General features: G+C 39.7%; 1 protein-coding gene across 1 annotated transcript; it reads left to right on the top strand.

Moving 5' to 3' along the window:
* Nucleotides 1-57: 57 nt before the first annotated feature.
* LOC145494376 (signal transducing adapter molecule 2-like) lies at nucleotides 58-15,995 on the top strand. The gene is made up of 19 exons (XM_081473829.1): nucleotides 58-772; nucleotides 858-942; nucleotides 2,706-2,781; nucleotides 3,450-3,545; nucleotides 4,147-4,226; nucleotides 4,780-4,843; nucleotides 5,229-5,319; nucleotides 6,053-6,090; nucleotides 6,545-6,604; nucleotides 6,983-7,083; nucleotides 8,112-8,203; nucleotides 8,717-8,785; nucleotides 11,688-11,722; nucleotides 12,437-12,524; nucleotides 12,869-12,923; nucleotides 13,523-13,585; nucleotides 13,898-14,012; nucleotides 14,245-14,352; nucleotides 14,435-15,995. Exons 1-19 carry the CDS (start codon nucleotides 730-732, stop codon nucleotides 14,804-14,806), a joined length of 1,731 nt encoding a protein of 576 aa, XP_081329955.1. The 5' UTR covers nucleotides 58-729; the 3' UTR covers nucleotides 14,807-15,995.
* Nucleotides 15,996-22,114: the final 6,119 nt, after the last annotated feature.

Here is a 22,114-nt window from a genome sequence, read left to right on the forward strand (position 1 = left end):
ACTGGAAAGCGAACAAAAGTTGCTTGTTTGAAAACCACACATTGTGGGGGGAGGGGGGGGGGGTGGGGAAATCGATATCAAGCTCAGGGTTTTTCCAGCTCATGATGAAGGTTCTGGGGGAGGGCGTGGTATTGGGTAGGATTCTGTAGGCTGCAGACCAAAAACAACACACATTGAGAACAGTATCTGACCTTTGTTATTGTTGTTGCTTGTTTTGCTTTTATATGTAAGTCCATTCGTTTTTCTCCATGCTTGTCATATTCAGAGTATCTTGTGAGGCTGGGTTCAGGGTGGTCAAATTGCATCATTAGCTTGGGTTTCAGTTTAAATTCTTTAGGTCTTACGGACCTCCTGCCTCCCCCCCAGGAAATTCCAATCCCCACTGTGTAGGGAGTATCAATATTTTATGGAAGTGCACAATGTTGTTATTCCCTGGGTGCCGGGCATTTGCCTGGTACCTGAATCTTTTTTTTTTTTTTTTTCCCCTGTCTCCTCAAATTATGACAAAATTTTTACCAGCACAGCTCAATGTGTCGAAAATAGAACACATGGTAGACCTGTGACTTTTCAGGTTCTGACTTGAATATCCTACTGGTCAGTGGTATCTCGTTTTAATTCTAAGGCCGCAATGACATCATGGTCAATAATATTTCAGGAGCGAAGTTTGTTACGATTGTTCCGACAGTTTACCCTTGATTTTATGTTGAAAAAAATTGCTGTAGGTCTATAATGCCGTTATTTTCTAGTTCTTCACCCTTTGACCAAGATGTTGGTGAGTAGAATCACATTGCTGTCGCTTTCCTACAGCTTTCGTAGTAGACAACAAAATGTCTAACAATTTACCATTTCAACAACAGAGAAAGCGACAAGTGAACTCAATACCACGGACGACTGGCAACTTATTATGGAAATCTGTGACCGTATTCCACGGACATCGTCTGGGTTTGTTGATAAATCTTCATTTTAGCGAGTTCTTTTTATTCTTTTAGAGCGGTCGCGCAATTCACATAGGAAAGAATATTCAAGTATCGCCCATTCATTTGATGTTAGCACGTACGTAAGCTTGATATGAAAGACACGTTTCGCTTCCGTATAGTTCTGCCAGAGTGAACCAGTTGATCTTAGAAGGTTACTGATACCTGGTATTTATTCTGAGGTGGGAGATATTGCTGTAGAGTTTTAGACTTGATTACAGCAAGCTTCTCAATCTGCTATAGCTTCTTGTAAAGGTGATATACGTAAGACTAGAAGTGTGATGTGATGATGCGCTTCAGACAAAGGTACAAAGCTAGCTTAGTTATTCATGTTTTAGATTGAGGTAATATTACATGTACATGATAGGAGTTTAGGTATGCAGAGAATCGAGGAGATGTGGTTATGAAATATTTTGCTTGAAATACACACTTCTCTTCAGTCAAGAAAATAATACGTGTTCAGCTGCACCTCCTGGTGACTGTAAGAAACAGTCTTTAGTGACATCATTATGACATCATCAAGACAGTACATTGTATCATGACATCACACTTTACCTTGCAGAGTGTTGAAACCACACACAGCTTAAACGTAGGCTGCCTTGAACGTTCTTACATGTACCACAATGTTGTACAAGTAGTGTTTAGCCATGAACCAAAAGCATGCAGTTGCTTATTCGACTTCTGAAAACCATCTGGCCTCAAACTTCGATGATATAAACTTTTATGCAAATGATGTCTTCTAGGGTGATGTTGCATAAGCCCTTTTTTAATGTCGATTTTTTACACAACATTTATTGCATTAAAAATCGATGTCATGTAACATGGTGTACATGGCAACCTTAAATGCAACCTTAATTTTTGTAACATTGTTGTCCAAATTTTAATTTTCAGAGAATGTTGCATTAACATCACCTTTATGGTTTTAAAATTTTGAATGTATAATGTTCAAGGGCAAAAAACACAACAAACTGCAGGAACAGCGGGAAGATTGAACTTACTTTGCAGAGAACCTTTTATATTCCTCTAGGTTTTGCCTTTCCATAAATATACAAAAAATAGCCTCTGTTTGGCAAGAAAATATGGTGGATATTATTTTTTCTATGGACATTATGTGTTCTAAGAAGCAAACAGTTTTCCCAGAGTGTAGCTCTGAAAACTGTAAGCTTTGAGGAACAAATAATGTCCAAGGACAAATATCCAAGCATATGTTCATGCTAAATGGAGGCTACTGTGTTTTTAATTTTCTTCAAATCTTTTTCGCACCACATGCAGTTTTGAAGAAAATTGTGGAATATCACTCAGATGTTCCCCAGTTTTAGCTGGTGCATATTCAGTCATGTGAAGCATTTAGATGGATTGTATACTTGTAAAAATATACCGTGGGGTCACAATTGTAGAGATTGTGCTTACCTGGCCAACCATGACTTATCAGTAAGTTGGTGGATTATAAATTCAACTACTTGTATAGTGGAATCCCAATTTCTCAAATACTTGATTTTTCAAACCTCCAATACCTAACTCAAACCAAAACTTGTCTTTTCCCTCTCCTCAGTCAAACACTGTAATATTTTACCCCCAAATTTCTTGAACCACATGTACTCTATTTTTGAAACCAATTTTTGTTCCCATGGAGGTTAAAAAAAATTGGGATTCCACTGTCTTAGTTTATCCTTAGGGATGTATCATATTGATTTCCTAATGCATAATCATAAGTTATACTTTTCTTTTTAGACCCAAAGATGCATTACGTTCAATAATGAAAAGAGTAAACCATAGAGTTCCCCACGTTGCTATTCAAGCACTTACAGTAAGTTTTTAAGTAATGCTATATGTGTGTTCCGTTGGGATGATATGGATCAGGATCAACGATCCAAGATCGCTTGGATCATGGTGCATCCAAGTAATCAATGAATCCAGTCGGAGTAAGGATTCATCAGGTCCATTGTTATGCCATGATCCCAGTGGTTTTGGATCGATGATCTTGATCCTGCAGAGGAACTTGTATGTACATGTAATTGTACAGATATGCCCCTTCTTATCACATCTAGAAGGACTTGTTGTCCAGTTAGTGTTACTCTTATTGAACCTTTGGCTCATTTTCCCTACAGAGTGTTATAATAAGTTACATCTACATCTACATTTATTAAGTTGGTAAAATCATTAAAGACATCACACCAACTAAATTATAAAAGTTGGGTGTTCCAGGCACATTTGTTTAGATATAATTATGTAAAATTTCAAAGAGTCGGTTGGTACATGTAGTTGTTATGCTGGCCTGTTCTCTTGGAGATTTCCCATTTAAGATTTCTTGTGAGCGGTTATGATCATCTGTAAATAAATTGTTTCTATTGTTTGCAATCACTAACAAAGTCAATTCAATTAATGAGGCAAGACTAGACAAGTGTGTTTCTTACTGTAGGTTCATTACTACATACGTTCCTCAAAGTGGTGTGTTTTTCTCGTTTGATAATTTAGCTCCTATCTGCTTGTGTGAATAATTGTGATAAAGTGTTCCACTTGGAAGTGTGCTCCAGGGATTTTGTCAATGAGGCAAAAAGTATAATTTCAAGGGTAAGTACTGTTACAGTAATATTACAGTTCAGAAAAAAAAATACAAAATAATAGAAATAAATTCTGCTCCTTCATCTTCTCATCGACTAAAAATGTATTAACAAGTGCATAATGTTTCAAAACAGCTTTCTGTTTCATGTGTTGAGTTACAGTTGTACATACATGGACATCAGCTGGGAGTAGCACAAATAGCGAAGCGTGTGAGTGACATCATAACTCAGACAAACAAAATGGAACGGTGGAGAATTTGACACTTTTTCATGCGTGTAAGCGAGTGTTCCTAAAACAATTTTTAAAATGAGAATTTGGCCTTCATTTTCCTCCTATTTCTGTCAGAATGCGCTAATGTTGTCTGACTCTCGCGGGGTTTCAATAATTTGCATTCTATTTTCAGACATCATCCCTGTGATGGCACGTAAGGTTGAACATTCCAACGCTGGTGTAGACCTCAGTTTGTACTTGTACATGTACATGTTATTAAGGTTCAGAAGTTGGTTTCAATAGAGACTGTGCTGTGTTTGTAGCATAGTTTTGTTATGTGATGAACACTTTTCTGGATGGATTTTGATCAGTTGTACCATGTTCATCATTTTGTTTCTAGGGACATCCCAAAGTAACCGAAAAACTGAAAAGCCTGATAAAGGAGTGGTCTGTTAGCTTCAAGGATGACCCACAGTTGAGGTATACAATTTTGTGTGTTATTTTTTTTGTTAACAATTACAGTCCAACCTCTCCATGGATACAGACACCTCTCTAATATGGATACCTCTCTAATACGGACAATTTCCTATTTACCGGCAAAATTCTCATACATTTCCTCTAAAAAACCTCAGTCTATAATACAGACCCTCTCTAAAATGGATGACAGGCGCTAAATCTTGCAAATACAGTACAGTGTAATGAAAAATACTTCTGTGGAAACTTACATGTAAAAGTGACATCATCATAGTGACCTCCAATATGGACACCTCTCTAATATGGACACTTCGCTCTGTCCCTTCCGTGTCCATATTAGAGAGGTTTGACTGTACATGTCTACTATAGGGTGTTTTAAATGGGTACCAGATAAATTATGGAAGGTACATGTGGATGTACAATAACATTTTACTACTTGAAGCTTAATACAATGAAACCTGTACTAAGCAGACACGCTTCGGACTCTCATTAGATGATCAGTAATAATATTTCATGATGTGCATTAATTTTAAGACTTTGTCCTCTTGTTCAATTTCAGTCTAATACCATCACTTTACAAAGAACTCAAAGCAGATGGAGTTAGTTTTCCTGACAGTTCCAAGGTTGGCTTATTTTACATACTTCTATTCTATTTCTTACCTTTTGATTCTTTGCACCTGCAGTTCAATTTGAGCAGCAATAAATTATAGGGATGAGGCTATTTATTACATTGTATTTGTGAAGAGAAAGTCTGAAATTCAGATGAAATTAAATTATGTAGTACACAGAGAATGTAAACAGATAGTGAAGCACCGTGGTTGAAACTAAATGCAAAGTGTTTTTGTAATTTTCATAATCAAAATCTATTGAGTAGTTTTGACTACTAAAACTACAGTTTTCAGAGGAAAAAATGCCACTTTCTTTCATTATTTTATTTATTTTATTGACTTTTGTATATATTTTTATATACATGTAGTATTGCATTGTTTGTAATCATACTGTTTATAGGACACAAGTTCAAGTTCACCAAGTTCATCAAGTCATTCTTCAGCTCCTGCAACAGTTAGTGCACATCAAGAAGATGAAGATTTAGCCAGAGGTACTTGAACATCACACACTACACAGGTCTACTCATTCCGACAAAAACTTGAGAAAGGATCTCTATGAAAAAATTCGATTTTGAAGCAACTTCAATGCTTTTAACTGTTTCCAACATTACACCCTTCATTCAGCGAGTGAATACTTTACATTTTGTCGAGTTTTCACGTGACCTTGTGCAGTCACATCACAAATAGTCAGAGATGAGGGCATCAACCTTCCCTCACCAATATGCAACCATAGCATGGTACAGTTTGTTGCAGGCATGATTGCGACAACAAAATGTTTTGGCAAAAATCTTGGCACCATTTTTTTAGCAAACAATTCTTGCCTTCAGCTACCGTTCTCAAACTCATAATTCATCAAGTTAAAACAAAGCAAATCACAACTGTGAAGGAGGTTTGTATACCTGGTCTTAATTAGCATACAAATACTCTGCTGCCCGTCGTATTTTCAACTTTCTTCCCGGTGTTTGGATATCCTTTTGAAACACTGTCTCTCGTGTTTGATACATTACTTCCCTTCCTCACATCAAGTGCAATTCTGAATTGGAATTCTCTCCATTGAACCATGCGACCATACATGTATCTCAGCATTGTTCTAGTGGGAGATGTATGTGGGGTTTGTAAGGTGTCTGTATGTTGATGATTTGCCAACGGTGTTTTGACCTAAGATTCTCTTGCTTTGCATTTCTAATACAGATATTTGTCATTTTTTTTCTTTTTCACCTTCAGCAATTCAGTTGTCCCTTCAGGAAGCAGAAAGTAGTAAGGTAGAGCATACTGATTTATACTATGCTTAAGTAGTCATCGTTTTTACTATGTTGTTCAAATCACTGCTTTTTCAATGAGTTTTCTCTTTGCTTTCTTGAAAGTCAGTGGTATGTGACATGCTTTGTACACAATTGGGAGCTTTTGGTCAAAATTTCATGATATTGACCTTTCTAGTGATAAACCAAAAATTTGAAATGCCTTGAAATATCATCGTCGTGCAGTTTTACAGCTGTCTTTGATTTTGCTCAGCATATAAATACTTAATATGTAAGTCTTCTCTGGAACAACATTGAAAAACATAGCTGTAACAGAGTAGGCATGTTCTTGTTTGTGTAAACAGGGTGCAGATCAATTGATTTTGTTTGGTGACTAAGCTGTTGATCATTCTTTTGATGTCCCTTCAGTTGTTTTTCATGACTCTAGAAGTTTGATTGTTTCATTCAATATTTGTAGCCCAAGGTCTCTAGTTTGTATCCAAGCTTCAGTTCACCTTCACCAGCTCCTGCAAGAAGGGTAGGTGTCCTGTTTGAACCACAGCATATCCAGTTATTTGATCTGCTTTCAACAAGTCAAAATTGAAATTATTAGTTATCACCTCTATGACATCTATGTAACAGGATTCCATTCTGTTTGGTTTGATCAATCATATTTGAATAAATTTCAATGGCATGTGGTAGGGTGGGGGACATTGTCTTTGTAACACTTGCCATTGCCATGGCAACTACAACCTGATGCTTGAGTGATTTTGATTAATAAGTTCTCTTTGAATCCAACAGAAATTTATGAAACTGAAATGCAAAAACATTTATCAGTACAAGCAAAAAAAGCAAGCTACGACCTTAAAGAAAGACAATATAGCTTTCAACTGAATGTCTTTTTGTATTATGTTAGGTTGAGGCCAAAAAAGTCCGAGCGTTGTACGATTTTGAGGCAGTTGAAGACAATGAACTTACATTCAAGTCTGGAGAGATAATATCTGTTCTTGATGACAGGTTGGTTCCTAACCTAATCTTGTTTTGCTGAACATTTCTTTTATCAAACGCCTACTGTTTGTTGTCCGGAGGGGTGGGGGGAGGACTCCCAGATGAAAAGGACTGGAGTGCTCGTCGGAAATTTTGAAAAGAACCTCTGCCAAGATCCTGTTTTGTGGGCGTCGCTTGAAACTTTTTTCACCCCTAAGAGGAACCAATTCTAAAACAACACATGCTCTCCTGTCATTTTGTTCGACTCAATACCCTAAAAGGTACCGCAAAAGCTTCTACTGTGGACCTTTTGAGACTGCACACCCAAAGAGGTACCAAACCCGATCTTTTAACCCCTACAGGGTACGACGAGGCACCCTCGTCCTTTTCCTATGGGAATCCGCTCCAGGAGGTTTGTTGTTCCGTAGACCACAAGCGATCCCTGCAACCAGCCTGCTAAACTGCTTTCCAAGAGTACAAATACTGTGAGACACTTGTGTTCAGTTCGGCGTTATTTGTACTCTGCGGAGTGCATTTGGATGATAAATACCTCGTACTAATGGAGTTCCAGGTCCGCACTGCAAGTTATGGACCAAGGTTTTTTTTCCTCCTTCGATTTACGACCAAAGCATGAAGCGTGCTGGCCATTGGTCAAAGGAGAACTTACAGTACGGACCGTGATGACGAGATATCTCTACTATCGTACGGGTTCGGCAGACCATTTCGTAGAGGTCAAAACCAAAATGACTCAATTCGAGACATGTCGCCAACGTTGAGAAATCTTGACGATAAATAACGAAACGCTTTCATCCTCATCATTCTTTATAGCCCCCAGTGGGGCACAGGGGCGCTTTGGCAACAAAAAAATAAAAAAATAAATAAATAAATAGCGAATACCGCCTCTAACTTAATCAATCACAGCGCGCGTATCAACTGAGATATATAATATCAATGTTATTAATATAAAACACTACCTAACGATAAAGAAAGATGGTCAAATGTTTTCCTGCTCATAAACTTATATGACACTATGTGACTGTTTTTTTTTTTTTTTTCAGTGATGTGAACTGGTGGAAGGGTGAAACAGCTCGTGGCGTAGGACTATTTCCTTCTAACTTTGTGACGTCGGATTTGTCTGAGCCCGAAAGTCGTAAGTTTGTATTATGTTAAATCTACCCTATATAAAACTACCCAGATTCTGGCCATGCAGGGTCTCTGTGTTGTATTCTTGTGCAACGCTGTGTTGTATTCTTGTAAGTGATCATTACTTTTTTTTTCTTTCTTTCCTTTTTAATATAAACTCTTGCCCCCGCCTCGATTAGTTCTGGAACTAGTTGCGGTGACAAGCAAATTTTGTACATGTAACTATATGTAAGAAAAGAAAAAAAAAATTAAAGTTAAACTCAAACTTAGACTGAAACTACAAGTTTCTTTACTCTCAAAGTCCCTTTTACTATTGTGCCGAAAAAATGAATATCTGGCCACTTTGGAAACGAGAAATGGCATGAAAACAAGCTGTTTGAATGACCCACTCTAAAACGTGAGCCCAACTATATGAAACAGCTTCTCAGAAGTGGTAGTCTTACTAAGTTTGCAGTGAATTGAAAGCCTGTCTTCTACAAGTTGTAATCGATATGTTTTATATTTTTGCTGTTGTCATCAGCGTCGAAGGTGGAAAAGAAGAAGGTACGCTGGGCTGACGAACCTAGGCACCAGGCCCCGACATCTGAAGGTACTGTGTTTTATTTACGGACCTTGTATAATCGCAAATGATTTTCGATAATTTGGGAATTTCATTAATAAAAAAAAAGAAAACAAATTTTAAAAACGAATTAAAGCCCTAGGTGGAATTGAATAGTTCGGGTTAAGCACTGTCATATGAATAGCTTCGCACGGAGACTCGTTTTCACACGGGCAAGTAAGAAATGGCCTATTCAAGAAAATCTCGCTCGCTGACTGGCCATAAAGGCGTGTTATTAAGCGTGAAATCGCCATTGGATGCGACTACATTTCAAATGGCTTTTTAGTACTCTCAGAGACAAACTTGGTCCTTGAGTAGATAAGTCACGTAAAGCTATGTGATTCAAATGAAATTCATTGTCAGACTCGTTCGTTCCACGTTCAATACATGATACAGTACAGCCCAAAAATAATGCACGCGCAAGAACTTCTTTTTGCATCCGCAAGCCGTCAACTTCTTGCGGCTTCTTGCGGGTCGCTTGCGCTTGGATCCTGCAAGACGCAAGAACTTCTTTGCGGTTAGGAGTTAAAACCGCAAGAACTTCTTTGCGGTTGGATTTTCAACCCGCAAGAACTTCTTTTGCGCTAACACTCTTAGCACGCGAAAATCCGTATCAAGACAGTACCGTCTTGGCGACGGGTTCTAAAAAACACAACTAACAGACACAACGAAAAAAACATAACTAGCGCCACACTTACCGTAAGAAGCATTAAAGCGACAAATTCTTAACTCTTGACAAATTAAACTCTAAAAGTTCAGTTCAGACGACGAACTTTTCATGAGTCTAACTTAATTCGAATTTGGACCGATCCCCGGGAACGACCAAAGAAAAAGTAATGAACGGATGCGCGTTTGATGAAACTTCGAACTCGTTGATCGGCGTGAGCTGCTGTTTACATGTACCACAAAGCTGTATTTCAATCCATCAAAACGTAAACAAATATAACAGAAGAAGAAGTTGATTCTCAGCTGTACCGACGAACAAACAAATCGTCGACCTTACTACGTATACGGCTACCGTTACACAATAGATCTTGGGAAGCTTCTTAATGATGTGACTAATATTATAGGTTCTAAATTGTAAGCCATATAAAGTCTAAACGCTGTTGAGGTCGTCCTTGGAGAGAGTTTTCGTTCGCGAATAAATCAGTCAGTACATGTAGATTTTATCTCTGACAGTGGGAAGATTTTGGTCACGTGCTAAGCAACCTGTGAATCGAGAGTTTATTTGAAATGGCTTTTTCTGTCCGGACCAAAAGTTAAAAAAACACATATTTACTGGGAAGTAACTTCCAAGTGTAACCCAAATTTTGAAACAAGCAAGTTTCTCAGTCGGCGAAAACAAGCACAGGACTACATGCATGCATGACAAAAGCGTGACTTTTCACGCACCAGTAATGTTTGAAGAGGTTATGCAAATTCAAGGCGTCACAACAACATGATTGTTATCAGTGCATGCTGTCTTGAAAGATTTCGTTCAATGGGATTTTCTTCGAAATAAGAGGAATGCATAAGGCAAACTCATGAGATTTCGCTGTTCAGAGATCATTTATGTGCTTATCACAACCATAGTTATACCGGTAATGTTTTACCGCGTTGCAAACAGGGTAGAATTTACGAAGTTCGCTTCCATAGGCGACTTTCAAGTTTCGTTGATTACTGTTTGTTTAGAAACACAAAATATATTTTCTGCAAGGGCTTTTCGCCTGTAACACTAATTCTGCGAAAAGTTCTTAAAGAAACTTACGACATCGTAGTGCACACGCAGTCTTTGCGGTTCAGTGTGCGATTTGAACGAAAGTTGTCTTCGCTCACATATCCGCAAGAAGAAGACAACACTTCTGAATGATAATGAATTTTGCATTCAGAAGCAAAAAGCGTTGGACCCCAGACTAACTACATCGTAGTTCGATTTTTCTACGTGGACTGTTTCTTCATGAGCCTCATTACTTGGAGACGTTTTGTGATTGTATGCCAGCAGACTGTTCAAGTGATCGAAGGGCTTTTTTCCCGTAGGTATCATGAACACGCGAGTGCGTTCGATATTATTTTCGCAGTATAGGCAAACATAAATCCAGATCTGGTCTCAGCTGTTGGAAATATATCTCTTCCCACTGCAGTGACATATCTTATGGATAACGTTGCGAGCACACGCTGAGCATTTCGACCACCAACATGGCACTTATAAACGAACAGACTGTTTGACCTGCAACAACTTCTTGCGCCTTGTTGCGGCTTGCGGTAAGATTCATAAGTTCTTGCGGCTTCTTGCGGTTAGATTTTCAACTTCTTGCGGCTTCTTGCGGTTAGACTTTCAACTTCTCACGTTTCGAATGTTCTTGCGGGTAAACCGCAAAAACACGACATTTTTACTTCTTGCGGCGGTTTGCGTGTTCTTGCGGCGTAAGACCTTCTTGCGCCACTTCTTGCGCGTGCATTATTTTTGGGCTGTACTGTATGTACCATAGAACTCACTCGTCACGCGGTGAATTTTTCCGTGGTACACCGCTGTTGACACTTTCCTATATTGTTCTTCAAGAGATATTTAGTGGCAGATAATTCATGGTAGGCCACATATAATCGCCTTCCCCTTTACTCCTTAAATGCTAACCGCAAGCAAACAGCAGTAATTAAATGTTAACCGCAAGCAAACAGTAGTAAATAAATGCCAACTGCGAGTAAACACAATATTTAAATGCTAACCGCAAGCAAACGGCAGTAAATAGAAGCAAACTGCAGGGAGACTATATGGGTGGCCTACCATGAATTATGTCCCTATTTAGTTGTTTTTAAACAGTTGTTAGCCCGCTTAGTAGGCTAATGAGTTGTAAAATGTTCCCTCTCGGTGTAGCTTCGAATTTCGTCACTTTGATTTTCTTTCTTTGTTATCTAGAGTCAACAGTACCAGTGAAAACAGAAATCAGTGAGGTGAGATTAGAGCTATAAAGTGATGAATAAATATCTTAACTGACAACTTACTCAATGAGGCTTCTCAGAGGCATTGAAACAATTTTCCTAAATCAATACGTCAATAAGCGTAGTAAAACAATTGATAACATGACATCAATGCGGTTTTCTAACGTTTTACTTTGAAAAGAAATATTTTTAAAGAGCGTAGCAGGTTATGCAGGTGGAAAGGTTGTAAAGAAACTTTAAAATGAAGATAGTGAGAGCTGAGGCCAAGGAAGAAATAAAGAGCAATGGAACCCCTGCCTCTCCTCCCACCCACCCTTCTCCCCTCCCTCATCCCCTCTTCCCCCTTTCGCCTCCTCCCTACCCCCCCCCCTTCAATCTCCGTTCAGGGAAGGCTTAATAGGCCACGTTCCATATATCAATATTGTAACATGGCTCCGACGTTTTCAGTGCAAAATTGCAAATTTGTTAAGTTTCTCTTTTCCCCTCAATTCCCAAATTAAATGGGACTTGGTCTAACCCTGCGATGGACTAGCATCGCAGGGTTGAGACGAAGAACAGGCTAAGATTTCATGTCGGATTGGCTTCAGGTTCTCATAGAAACAGTCATAAGTCGCTTCATGTTACTGAAACCGGGATAAGCGCCGGCCTGATGGGCCACTTGACTCGTATATAGACTTTAACTTTACTTTACTGTTGTTAATACCATAACGTTTTATCTGCATTTAGGAAAAGATAGACTTGTGTACAAACATGTTAAAGGGAGCCAATATCGAAGGCGAAGACGAACAAGAGGAAACAATTCAAGATATGGAAGGTTCGTTTTGTTGTAATGAAAATTGTGCCACTCTGCACTTGAGCAGGGTTGAGATGAAGAGCAGGCTAAGATTTCATTTCGGATCATCGAGCTTCAGCTTCTCCCTGCTACGAATAAAGAGGAATTCTTTGAAAACTTACGAGTCTACATGAATGGGCGGAGGGGACGACTGTAAGTTGAGACCAGAAGCCGCTACTAGATCGGACATTTGTATTTAGCTGGTCAGGGAAATTTGATTTTTATCTGTGGCAACCATGTTGTTAAATTACGGGCACGGGATGTTCTATAGTTAATAAATTGAAGAGTTGTTGTGTTAATTGGCTAAGTTCTCCTATACATCACAGATGAATGCTACAGAATGGAGCCTCTTGTCAAGGGCAAGATTGAAGAAAGTGAAAGGTGAACCAAACCTCTTTATTTCTTTTCTTTTTTTACAACTAACAAAACCCGCTTTTACTGATGGTGTTGTTTTGATGGAAGCTATCCTTACATTTGTTTAAAATCCCATGTATGAGAATTTATCTAGCTAGTAGTTAAATTTTTAATAAGTTACAAACCGTAGGAAAAATAGATGGCGAATTGTTCACGAAAACCTTTACAGCGCTCAAAACGTACACAAAAGTTCCAAAAAGTTCAAATCAAGCATACACAATGTCGTCAGTTCAGGGACAAGTGTTGCATTTAAGTATGGCTTTCCTTGTACTTTATGGGCTGTGCAAAGTTTGCATGGGATTGTGGTAAAATGTACAGCCGCCACCGTTTTTCCTACGGAATGTTGTACAAATCAACTTGAGCAGTCACGAAAATAAAGCCTGGGGAAAAAAAAAAAAAAAAAAAAAAAAAGCCTTGAACGTCCTCCTCCAAGTTGTCTTTGACTTTCTACGTTTTCTCCTCCCTTCAGGCTTTCTATGGACTGCTGATTTCGGAGTAAAATTTCCTTCCATCCTTAGCATATGATCGCTTATAAGTAATACATCATCTTTTTTCTCTTTTTGTAGAAAACGCCAAGAATTATCATCAATGAACGAACAATATCTACAAGCGTTGAGTTTATACCAGAGGTAATCTCTTGATAGTTTTTTTCTTTCATTGCCTCCCTTATAATTTAAACTTACTTCTCGCGCAAAAATGTGGGGTGCTATCATTGCAACTTAAAATGACCCCTGGCACTTGAACTCAAAAATTTGATCACAAGATGTCAAGTGGACTTTTTGCTGTGGAGTTAAGGAATGGCTGACAGAAGTGTGCTGAATCTGTCTAAAGTGAAAGCTTAAAAATGCAACTCTCTCTTTCTGTTTGTCTCTCTTGTACGTAAAAAAAGAAAAAATATCAAAAACAGGTTAGTAAAGCAGGTTTTTCTTTTTGTATTACAGGCTGATGAAAGAGCCATTACCAGTCCCTACGCTGCCTTATGGATATGGCGCTAATCCCCAGGCCTCCATGGGCATGTATCAGCTGCCGGGATCAACAGCACAGCAATACCCTCAAGTAAGATGCATGGAACGTCCCTAAGAAACTCTATCGGATATTCAATGTTGGATATGCTTTTTCTTATGGTAACAAAATTCTAAAAACCATCGTTGCAAGGTTTGTGGAAAGGCCGATATTGTTACCCCGATTACGGTTCGATTCACTCTCTACATGTGTAGAAGCCCTGGGAAGTTATTCACATGGACGTTGCCCTGCGTTTACACTAACTTGTCCCGTTACTCTTTTCCAGGCGACACAGCTCTATGCCCCACATCCTGCAGGTTATCCCCAGGTCTCCCCTCCAACGTCACTTCAGTATATGAGCGAGCCGGGTGCCGTTCTGGGGTCATCTGTTATGGTGAGTGTTTGGAGGAAATCTTAATTCTTCATGCCTGTCGGCGCTTTTTCCAAGTAATGTTTGTTTCTTGCACGATTCGTAGGGCACGGCATACTCGAGCCAAGGGCCTGTTCAGCCCTACGCAAGTCACATGTCCAACCACGTGACTTCAGCGCCTTACCAACCGACTCAGCTCAGCCAGGCGCATGCTCCACCCCAGGCCTCGATGCAGCCTCCAGGCAACGTCCAACAAACGTTCCCAAGCCAACAGCAAGTTCAACAACCACCAATGTCCTACCAGCAGCAACAGCAACTTCCTTACCAACAGGGGATTCCTGCGGCACCACCCGAGTATCCGTCCCAGAGTGTACCGCATGATTACTATGCCCAGTCTCTAGCGCAACCTAGCGTGGCGGGCTACTCGAGTTTTCCCGCGCAACCACAAATGGTTTACTCGCAGCAGCCGCTGCTCTGATAGTGACTGCGGTCTCGTAAATTCCTGGCTTTGATTGATTAGTCGTTAGTGGTAAAGTTTTGCGGCTTTAAAAGGAAACACAAAATTCCCTTTCACTGGACAAGACGAGCGAAAACAAGCCCATTCATAACGGTAAACAATTGAGTTGGACCTGTCTGGGTCAGAACCGTCCTGTTAAGAAAATAACGTTGATTGATGAATTTTTCAGAGCTCAACTAAAGGTAACACCAAAACAGTTTAAGATTTCAGAGTTGAATGAAATTTGGGAAGGAATCCCTTGATAATAAAAACTGGTGTAATGAGTTGTATTCATTGTTCAAAACCAAGGTCCATACATAACACTGTAAAATGGTGCTTGATTAAGGCGATTTTTAAGTAGGATTAGACGTTATTTGTGAGTTATGTACGGTGCAATATAGATGTCGTGAGCAATTATTTTACAGTTCCTCAATACGAAATGCGTGTAAGATATCATTTGTTATAAAATGTTTTACATGTAATAGCCAAATTTTATGCACGTCCAAAAAGGAACGTAATCAACATGAACTGCCATGTGATAAATTTTTAAAGCCTTTAATTGTAATCTCATGTCTAAAAAGTGTTCGACACACTATATTCTTGATCGATTCCATAAATTAGGGTTTTGATATCATTGGTTCACAAAAGACAGAGTTACTTGCTTGCGATTGGTTAAAACATGTCGGTTGACTGACGTGAGCAAGTGAAAACTTGATTAACCGGATCGACGGAAATCCAACGACATTATAGGTTTATTTTTTATTGTGGAGGGCATAAATGAACTTTAAATTCATCAACGGGATTCCAGCATAACCCAATGGTTGAAAAATGCTACTTTGGGTTGAACTCAAGTAACAGTTCTAACAGAGCACTTGCTCTTGTGTTGGAAATTTTCAAAGGGAGACTGAAATTACAGTCTGTACAAAATCCCCCTGCTTATTTTAAATTGTGTCAAAGGATAGAGCACGTGCGTCTTTTGTTTTAGTGATAGTTTCACTTAATCTTGTTTATAAACCACTACAGTACTCAATAGCTGAATGGTCATACATTAGGGATAAAGTTAGAACCCCCTTGTACAGCACAGTAAACAGTGCCACATGAAAGTAGTGCACAATAGCTTTTATTTGAATGGTCACACGCTAAGGTTTCATCCACAGACTTAAAAGTTAGAACCACCTTGTACAGAGTAATAAACAGTACCACGTGAAAGTACTGCTCCATGGCTTTTATTTCATTGGTAATACACTAGAGTGTCGAGTGGTAAAAGTTGTTTTACAAGTCAGGCTAATTTTGGGGAAATTCTACGCCAATTTGTGAAAGGCTGTCCGAAGAGAAACTATGTAATTTTACCTGCTTCCCGTGTCGTATTTTGAGCTTTCTAGTTTTGATTATTACCTGTTGTTGTTGACTTCGTTGATGTTGTCTTTGTTGTGCTTGTTCGGCACATGAGTATTAGTGGACAGTCATTCTAAAAATAGCCTTGCTTGATAAATCTTTGACTGACAAATGACAGCACGTGAATACTCCACTTGATGAGCTCCTGTGTAGGAAGAAGAAAACTAGCTCCAATAGTTTAGGTAGCTAGTGATACTGTCTTGTTAAAAACTCGATGAAGAAGAGTACGCTTTGAATTTGCAAACAAGATCTTGTCTAAAATACACAGGAATAATTTTATCAGTACGTGTATAATAGAAATAAACTATTAAGAGATACATAATTTTGTTCAATGCTGGCCACTAACTTAAGCTCACCGTCCTCGTCATATAGAGGGAGGGGGGAGGGGAGGGGGTGAAGTCGATCTAGGTCACTTGGTCAACCCAGCTTACATTGGTACGTAGCGTGGAGCAACTTAGAATAAGGTTGCCACCCCTGGGTAGGGTGCTAGTCCATTGGTAGTCTTTACCCCTCCCCCCCCCCTCCCCTCCGGATCACTCTATCAGCTATAACCCACTTGACTCCCCCACACTGTAACTCTTAGAAAATTGAAAAATATGTTTCCCTCGGGGCCCATAATATGAAGCAATGACGTCAGGTGATGTAGTGATGACGTCATCATGTCCAAATTTCTTTGGTTCCACTAATTTTGATAAAACGTTACAAAACCAGCAAACGTGGCTGAAAAATATAGTCAAAACCGGCAAAAAAAACTAAAAATAAAAGAAGTTGCTCTAAAGAAGTTAGAATTTTCGTGGGCAAAGTTGGAAATTTGAAAAGCATGCATGGTTGCTAAAATATGATTGTCATGCAGACATCAAGCTCGTAACCAATGACATGTCACGCCCAATTATTACCAGATATATTTCGGAAAAGGTCACCAAATTTGGGACTCATGGCCTTAAATCGTTTCAAGGTTACAAAAATGGCAAGGGCCTCAACACCCCCCCCCCCCCACCCCCACCCCCGCTTCTCCCACTCTCTCCCTCACTCTCCCTTACGCTTGTCTCAATAGGGTTAATTAAGGGGAGTTATCGATCTCGAGTGAGAATCTAGCATTGTTTAAAATTAATGAACGAAGGGAGCTGTTCTAAATTAAATGTAATTTCTCTGTCAGTTCACGTCATGTCTAGTTTTCAAATTCCGCTTTTGCGAGCCAAGAATCTTAAAATAAATTTTAATTACGACATCGTGCGAATTTCACATTCGGTTTCCTGTGCAAAAAGTCAGCTGAGTCAACATATGCCTTCAGTAAGATATAATAATGTTGACAATATGCAGGAACATCCCACTGATGATGCCTTTAATGTACTTAAATTAGCTTGTACTGCGAACAAATACGCAGTTACTTTTGTAACTTAGTTCCAACAAGATTCGCAGGTATAGAATAAGCTTCTGGAGAATCTCTCCTCACAATGGCTTTGTGGCGTCTTTGTTTTCTATCCGTGACAGCAATGTCGCTGTTTGTCGTGACTTCATCAGTAAGTAAATTTCTAACATTTATATTTTTAGTTGTCTGACAGCTTTTCTCTTCACTGCGTGTTAGCGTTCAAGCCAGTGTGGTGAGGATTTCCCCCCAAAAAAGCAACAACGTGTTTCCTCAAATTTCTCAGCTAAACGACAAGAACGGCCGCATAAAGCTTATGATTCCACCGTGAAAATTAGCTTTTGACAAACAAACTCCTGATTTGTTACAAAGCCTGTGGGAGGTGATACTCTCTGGATCTACTCAAACGGCTACCGTCAAAAGAATTACTAAACTTGAAGTGACTGAATGAACATAAATACTATTGAATAATTTAATATTTTTCTCGCAAATTATCTGCAGCCAGCGAAAATGAAAATTGACGTTTACATTCCAAATCAAATATTGTTCATCCGATGTTTCAGTTGTTAATTTATAGTAAAGCCTTTGAACGTATTTTATCACGCATTTCCCTTCCTGTTTAACCATCATCACTTTAAATGTCACAAAACTGAACAAGAACTAACTGAAAAGCCTTGAAAAAATTGGCGAGTGCGGTGTCCCATATTTCCACGTCAAACGTGATTTCATGTGTTGTCAGGCCTTTAAAATCGTTTAATTAAGTCACAGTCGGAATTTCCAACAAGGATTTCGGTGCCTCGGTGAGTCTTAATGACCCCGAAATTGAGACACCTCCACAGACTAATTTATGCTGCCGAATTTAGTGAATATACAAAGCTTCTAAGATTCCATTGCAAAAATGTCATGGTATAAGCACTTCAATGACCGTTCATTGCCATTTTCCTTTTTTACTGAAGGCATGATCAATAATCCATGTAGTTCCGATAATTTTAAGTTTTTTTTTTTCAATTGGATAGCCTTCAGCTGTATTAAACCTGAGTTCCGGCGCTGTGGGTATTTCACACAGGGTTAGGAGCCAGTTGGCTCTCTGCTCGATTTCTTTTTCGTTGCCCAATTAGAATGAACATTTTTTCGAGAGAAAAAAAATGTTTTAGCAGAAAAAAGCATAAGGTGGATGCTAAGAGGCCGTGGGCCAGTCCTCGTTTGAAAAGATTTACAAATAAGAAGGGAATCAACTCAAGTTCTAGAGAGAGAGTCTATATATACTAAAGGTGCTTCCAGCTAAATACAGTTACGTCTACTTGTGTTTTTGCAGGCGGATGATACGCCTGGTCAGTCTATCTGTATGCCACTTTGTCAAGCAAAAAGCTGCAATGGAGAGGTGAGGATACACATAAGTTATTTGTCGATTGGGAGGTCCGTACAGTGAAAAACTGTGACCGAGGCTTTGGGTATTTTCAATGCCGAGGTCACAGTTTTTCACTGACACGGACCGACCATAACCGGTAAATGATTTAAAATTGAATTTAATATATACCCCATCTTTCTCAAACCTCATTTACAATTGTTGACATTTTCCAAACACACATCGTTCGCGTTCCCTACCGTGACCGTGGTCAGAGATAAGAAAATCCGGACCACGCCAAGATCCAATCAGGTTCCATCATTAATTCGTTACCGCGCCCTCTTGGAACAAAATACGCGGTATATTATTTACTTTTGTAGTCGACACATTTTAAGCTCTGAATTTTAATGAAGTAGTAAGATTATTTTCCTCTTGTTAGGGAAACATCAAAGTCTTCCACATGACGCCCTTATGGCTTGAAACACATGCGTCATACATCGCTCTCGAACGCACAGCATCCGCTGCTCAAATCGCTTTCAACGCGGGCTCATTAGCAAAGGCTGCGCTGCTCAAAGTTCCATTGATACCCGCAGGTGCCTTAACAGATGCCTTACCGCTGACTGTTGAGATCACAGTCGCACATGACGTCAGCATTGGGCAAGGCACTGACAGCGATATCAAATATGGTGTGTCAGACGGTACCAGATTTATCGGCTTTGGAACATGCGATAAGGGAAATTATGCCGATCATTCCCCCTGCTACGGAATGGAAGGCGTGTCCGGCGCCAGTTTAACGTCTATAAGACATGATCCAGTTGGTCCAAAAACCAGCGACTCTTTCTACCCCGGTCAGTTTGTCTTCACTCTCAAGCTGGATGAACGCTGGGGATCGTGCTACACTGCGCATGACGCAGGCTTCGTGAGGACCGCTGCCTACAACAACAGACTGGTTCTCAGCAAGGGACTCACTCTCGAGGTTTACAAGGGTGATGCAGGAGAGAGGGTCGGGATCAGGTTCATAAAAGTCACTGTTACAAAAGATTCTTAGGCGATAAAATCTAAGAAAAATGTGATTTCAATCTGTACTGGATATAAATGCAATAAAATGACTTTATTGCTCACAGTATAACGCCTTGAATACTAAAGAGTTAATTAATAAAGGTGCACTTCACCCCAACGCTCAATTGCAATTTTGTCGGAAAAGTTTCGAAGCATGGTTGCCATCGCAACATTGGTGACGCCGAGAGTAAAAAGCTATATCGGGCCGTATACAAAATAGTTTCAGCCATAAATAAAAACTATTTCAGTATAGAGCGGTTTCAATAGACCATATCCTTATTCCTGGCATTAAAAAGGGATAAATGCTATTAATTTGCATTTGAAAAGACTCCTTAAATTATCCTCAGTTGAAGTTGGTTCCAGTCCAATACCGAGTATACGAAAATAGTCTCTAGAGTATCGTCAAACCAATAACAAAGCAATCACTCTGGCCAATAAAAAAGCACACAGACAATATCCAATGAACCAATCAGAACTCTACGGAAATACATATAGCTACGCAAAGCGCGGGAAAACGAGTGCGAACGAGTCACGCTTGGTTCAGTTTTACTTCAATCGGATGAAAAAGTGGTCAGAGATTTTTGGGCCAATCGCTTAGCGCAGTAGCGCAAAACCAATTACTTTTCGAAACTCAAGTAATAATTTTCCCCACTTTTGCATTGCAGAAGTGCGCTTGTCCGTTGCGAAAGTATTATAATTAGAGTCACTACTTTGAAGACCCATCTTGTTGAAATCAATGTTGCCAATTGGTCCAAACTCTCATCAGGATGACCGAAGGCAATGGAGAATGAAAATAAATAGAGCTAGTCCCTATCAAAGGCCTTATTCCCACGTTAATCCCTATCAAGTTGATTAGAGCAGGCTCTGTTTTAGAATTCCCAGGAGAGTTTCAGAAATAGCCAATCCCGTGACGAAGATTGCACCCACGTGGACGGCCTAAGGGCTGGTTTTCATTGGCGATGGAGTCGTAGTCAGAGTCGTAATCAGAAGCGTAGAGCGTTACGATCCAGTGAAAATCAAACCGACGAAGCTGGAGGGAGAACACCGATTCTGCTTATGAGTCGGTCGCTTATGATCCAGTCAAAACTAGATTGTCGGAGTAGGAAGCAGAAGTGGAAGAATAAACCAATCACAATGCTCGATTTTGGGCCTTGTGATTAGTTGGTTCTTCCACTTCTGCTTCCGATTCCCACAATTTAGTTTTCACAGGATCATGAGCGACGGAGTCGTAAACAGAATCAGAAGAAATGGAAACGTTCTGATTCTTCCGACTCCAATTCCGTCGAGCTTATGACTTCGCTTAGGACTCCGATTTTCGATTTTCACTACGTCATAAGCGCTCTTGCGACTCCGAATCCGACTCCAAATCCAACTCCGACTACGACTGGGACTCCGACTCCGAGCCCACTAAGACTCCGTTTCCGACCCCGAGCCGACTCGGACTCGGACTCCGACTCCGACTGGGTAACTAGCAAAACCCATCCTTAAACGGCGTTGCACGCGTTTATATCCTCCTCAAAAACATCTGCGCTACGCGAGTGGCAACATCACCCACAAACGAATTGGGTACTATGTCTAAAAATAACTCGAGATAGATTACTTGAGAACAAGGCCTTTATGGGGAATGACAGTCTTGCACTTTGTCCTTTATCCTTGGACACATTATGGGCAAATACTCGCTCACAGATTGATCGCGAAAAGTCATGAGATTACAAAGTCCGATAGGTGTGGGCAATGACTAGATCATTGCTATGCATAGGGTGAAGCTCATGCCCAGCCCTTATCCCTTTCCATGCTTCTCCCACCGCGGCAAGTTTAATAGATATAAACCCCACGCGCGTACTTCAGAGAGGAGTACCTTTAAATGGCCACAAGCTTTTTCTTCTGCCAAAATTTTAATTTAGTTACAGTTGCGACTTATGTGAATAGTCCGTGCACAGCAGTGTGCTCCTTTTTACTTTTTACTAATTCTTTGCAGTATTCGACAGGATTTCCGGTTTTTTAAGAAATTAACTCGTTGGAGATTAGGTAAAGTCTCATCCACAAGTATTGCAAAGGATTACCGTGTCCTGATTTGCTTCTCCGATCAATTCGGTAACGAGTTGCCGCAAACATATCCACGTTA

This window comes from Orbicella franksi, chromosome 8, assembly GCF_964199315.1.
Source record: "Orbicella franksi chromosome 8, jaOrbFran1.1, whole genome shotgun sequence".
NCBI lineage: Eukaryota > Metazoa > Cnidaria > Anthozoa > Scleractinia > Merulinidae > Orbicella > Orbicella franksi.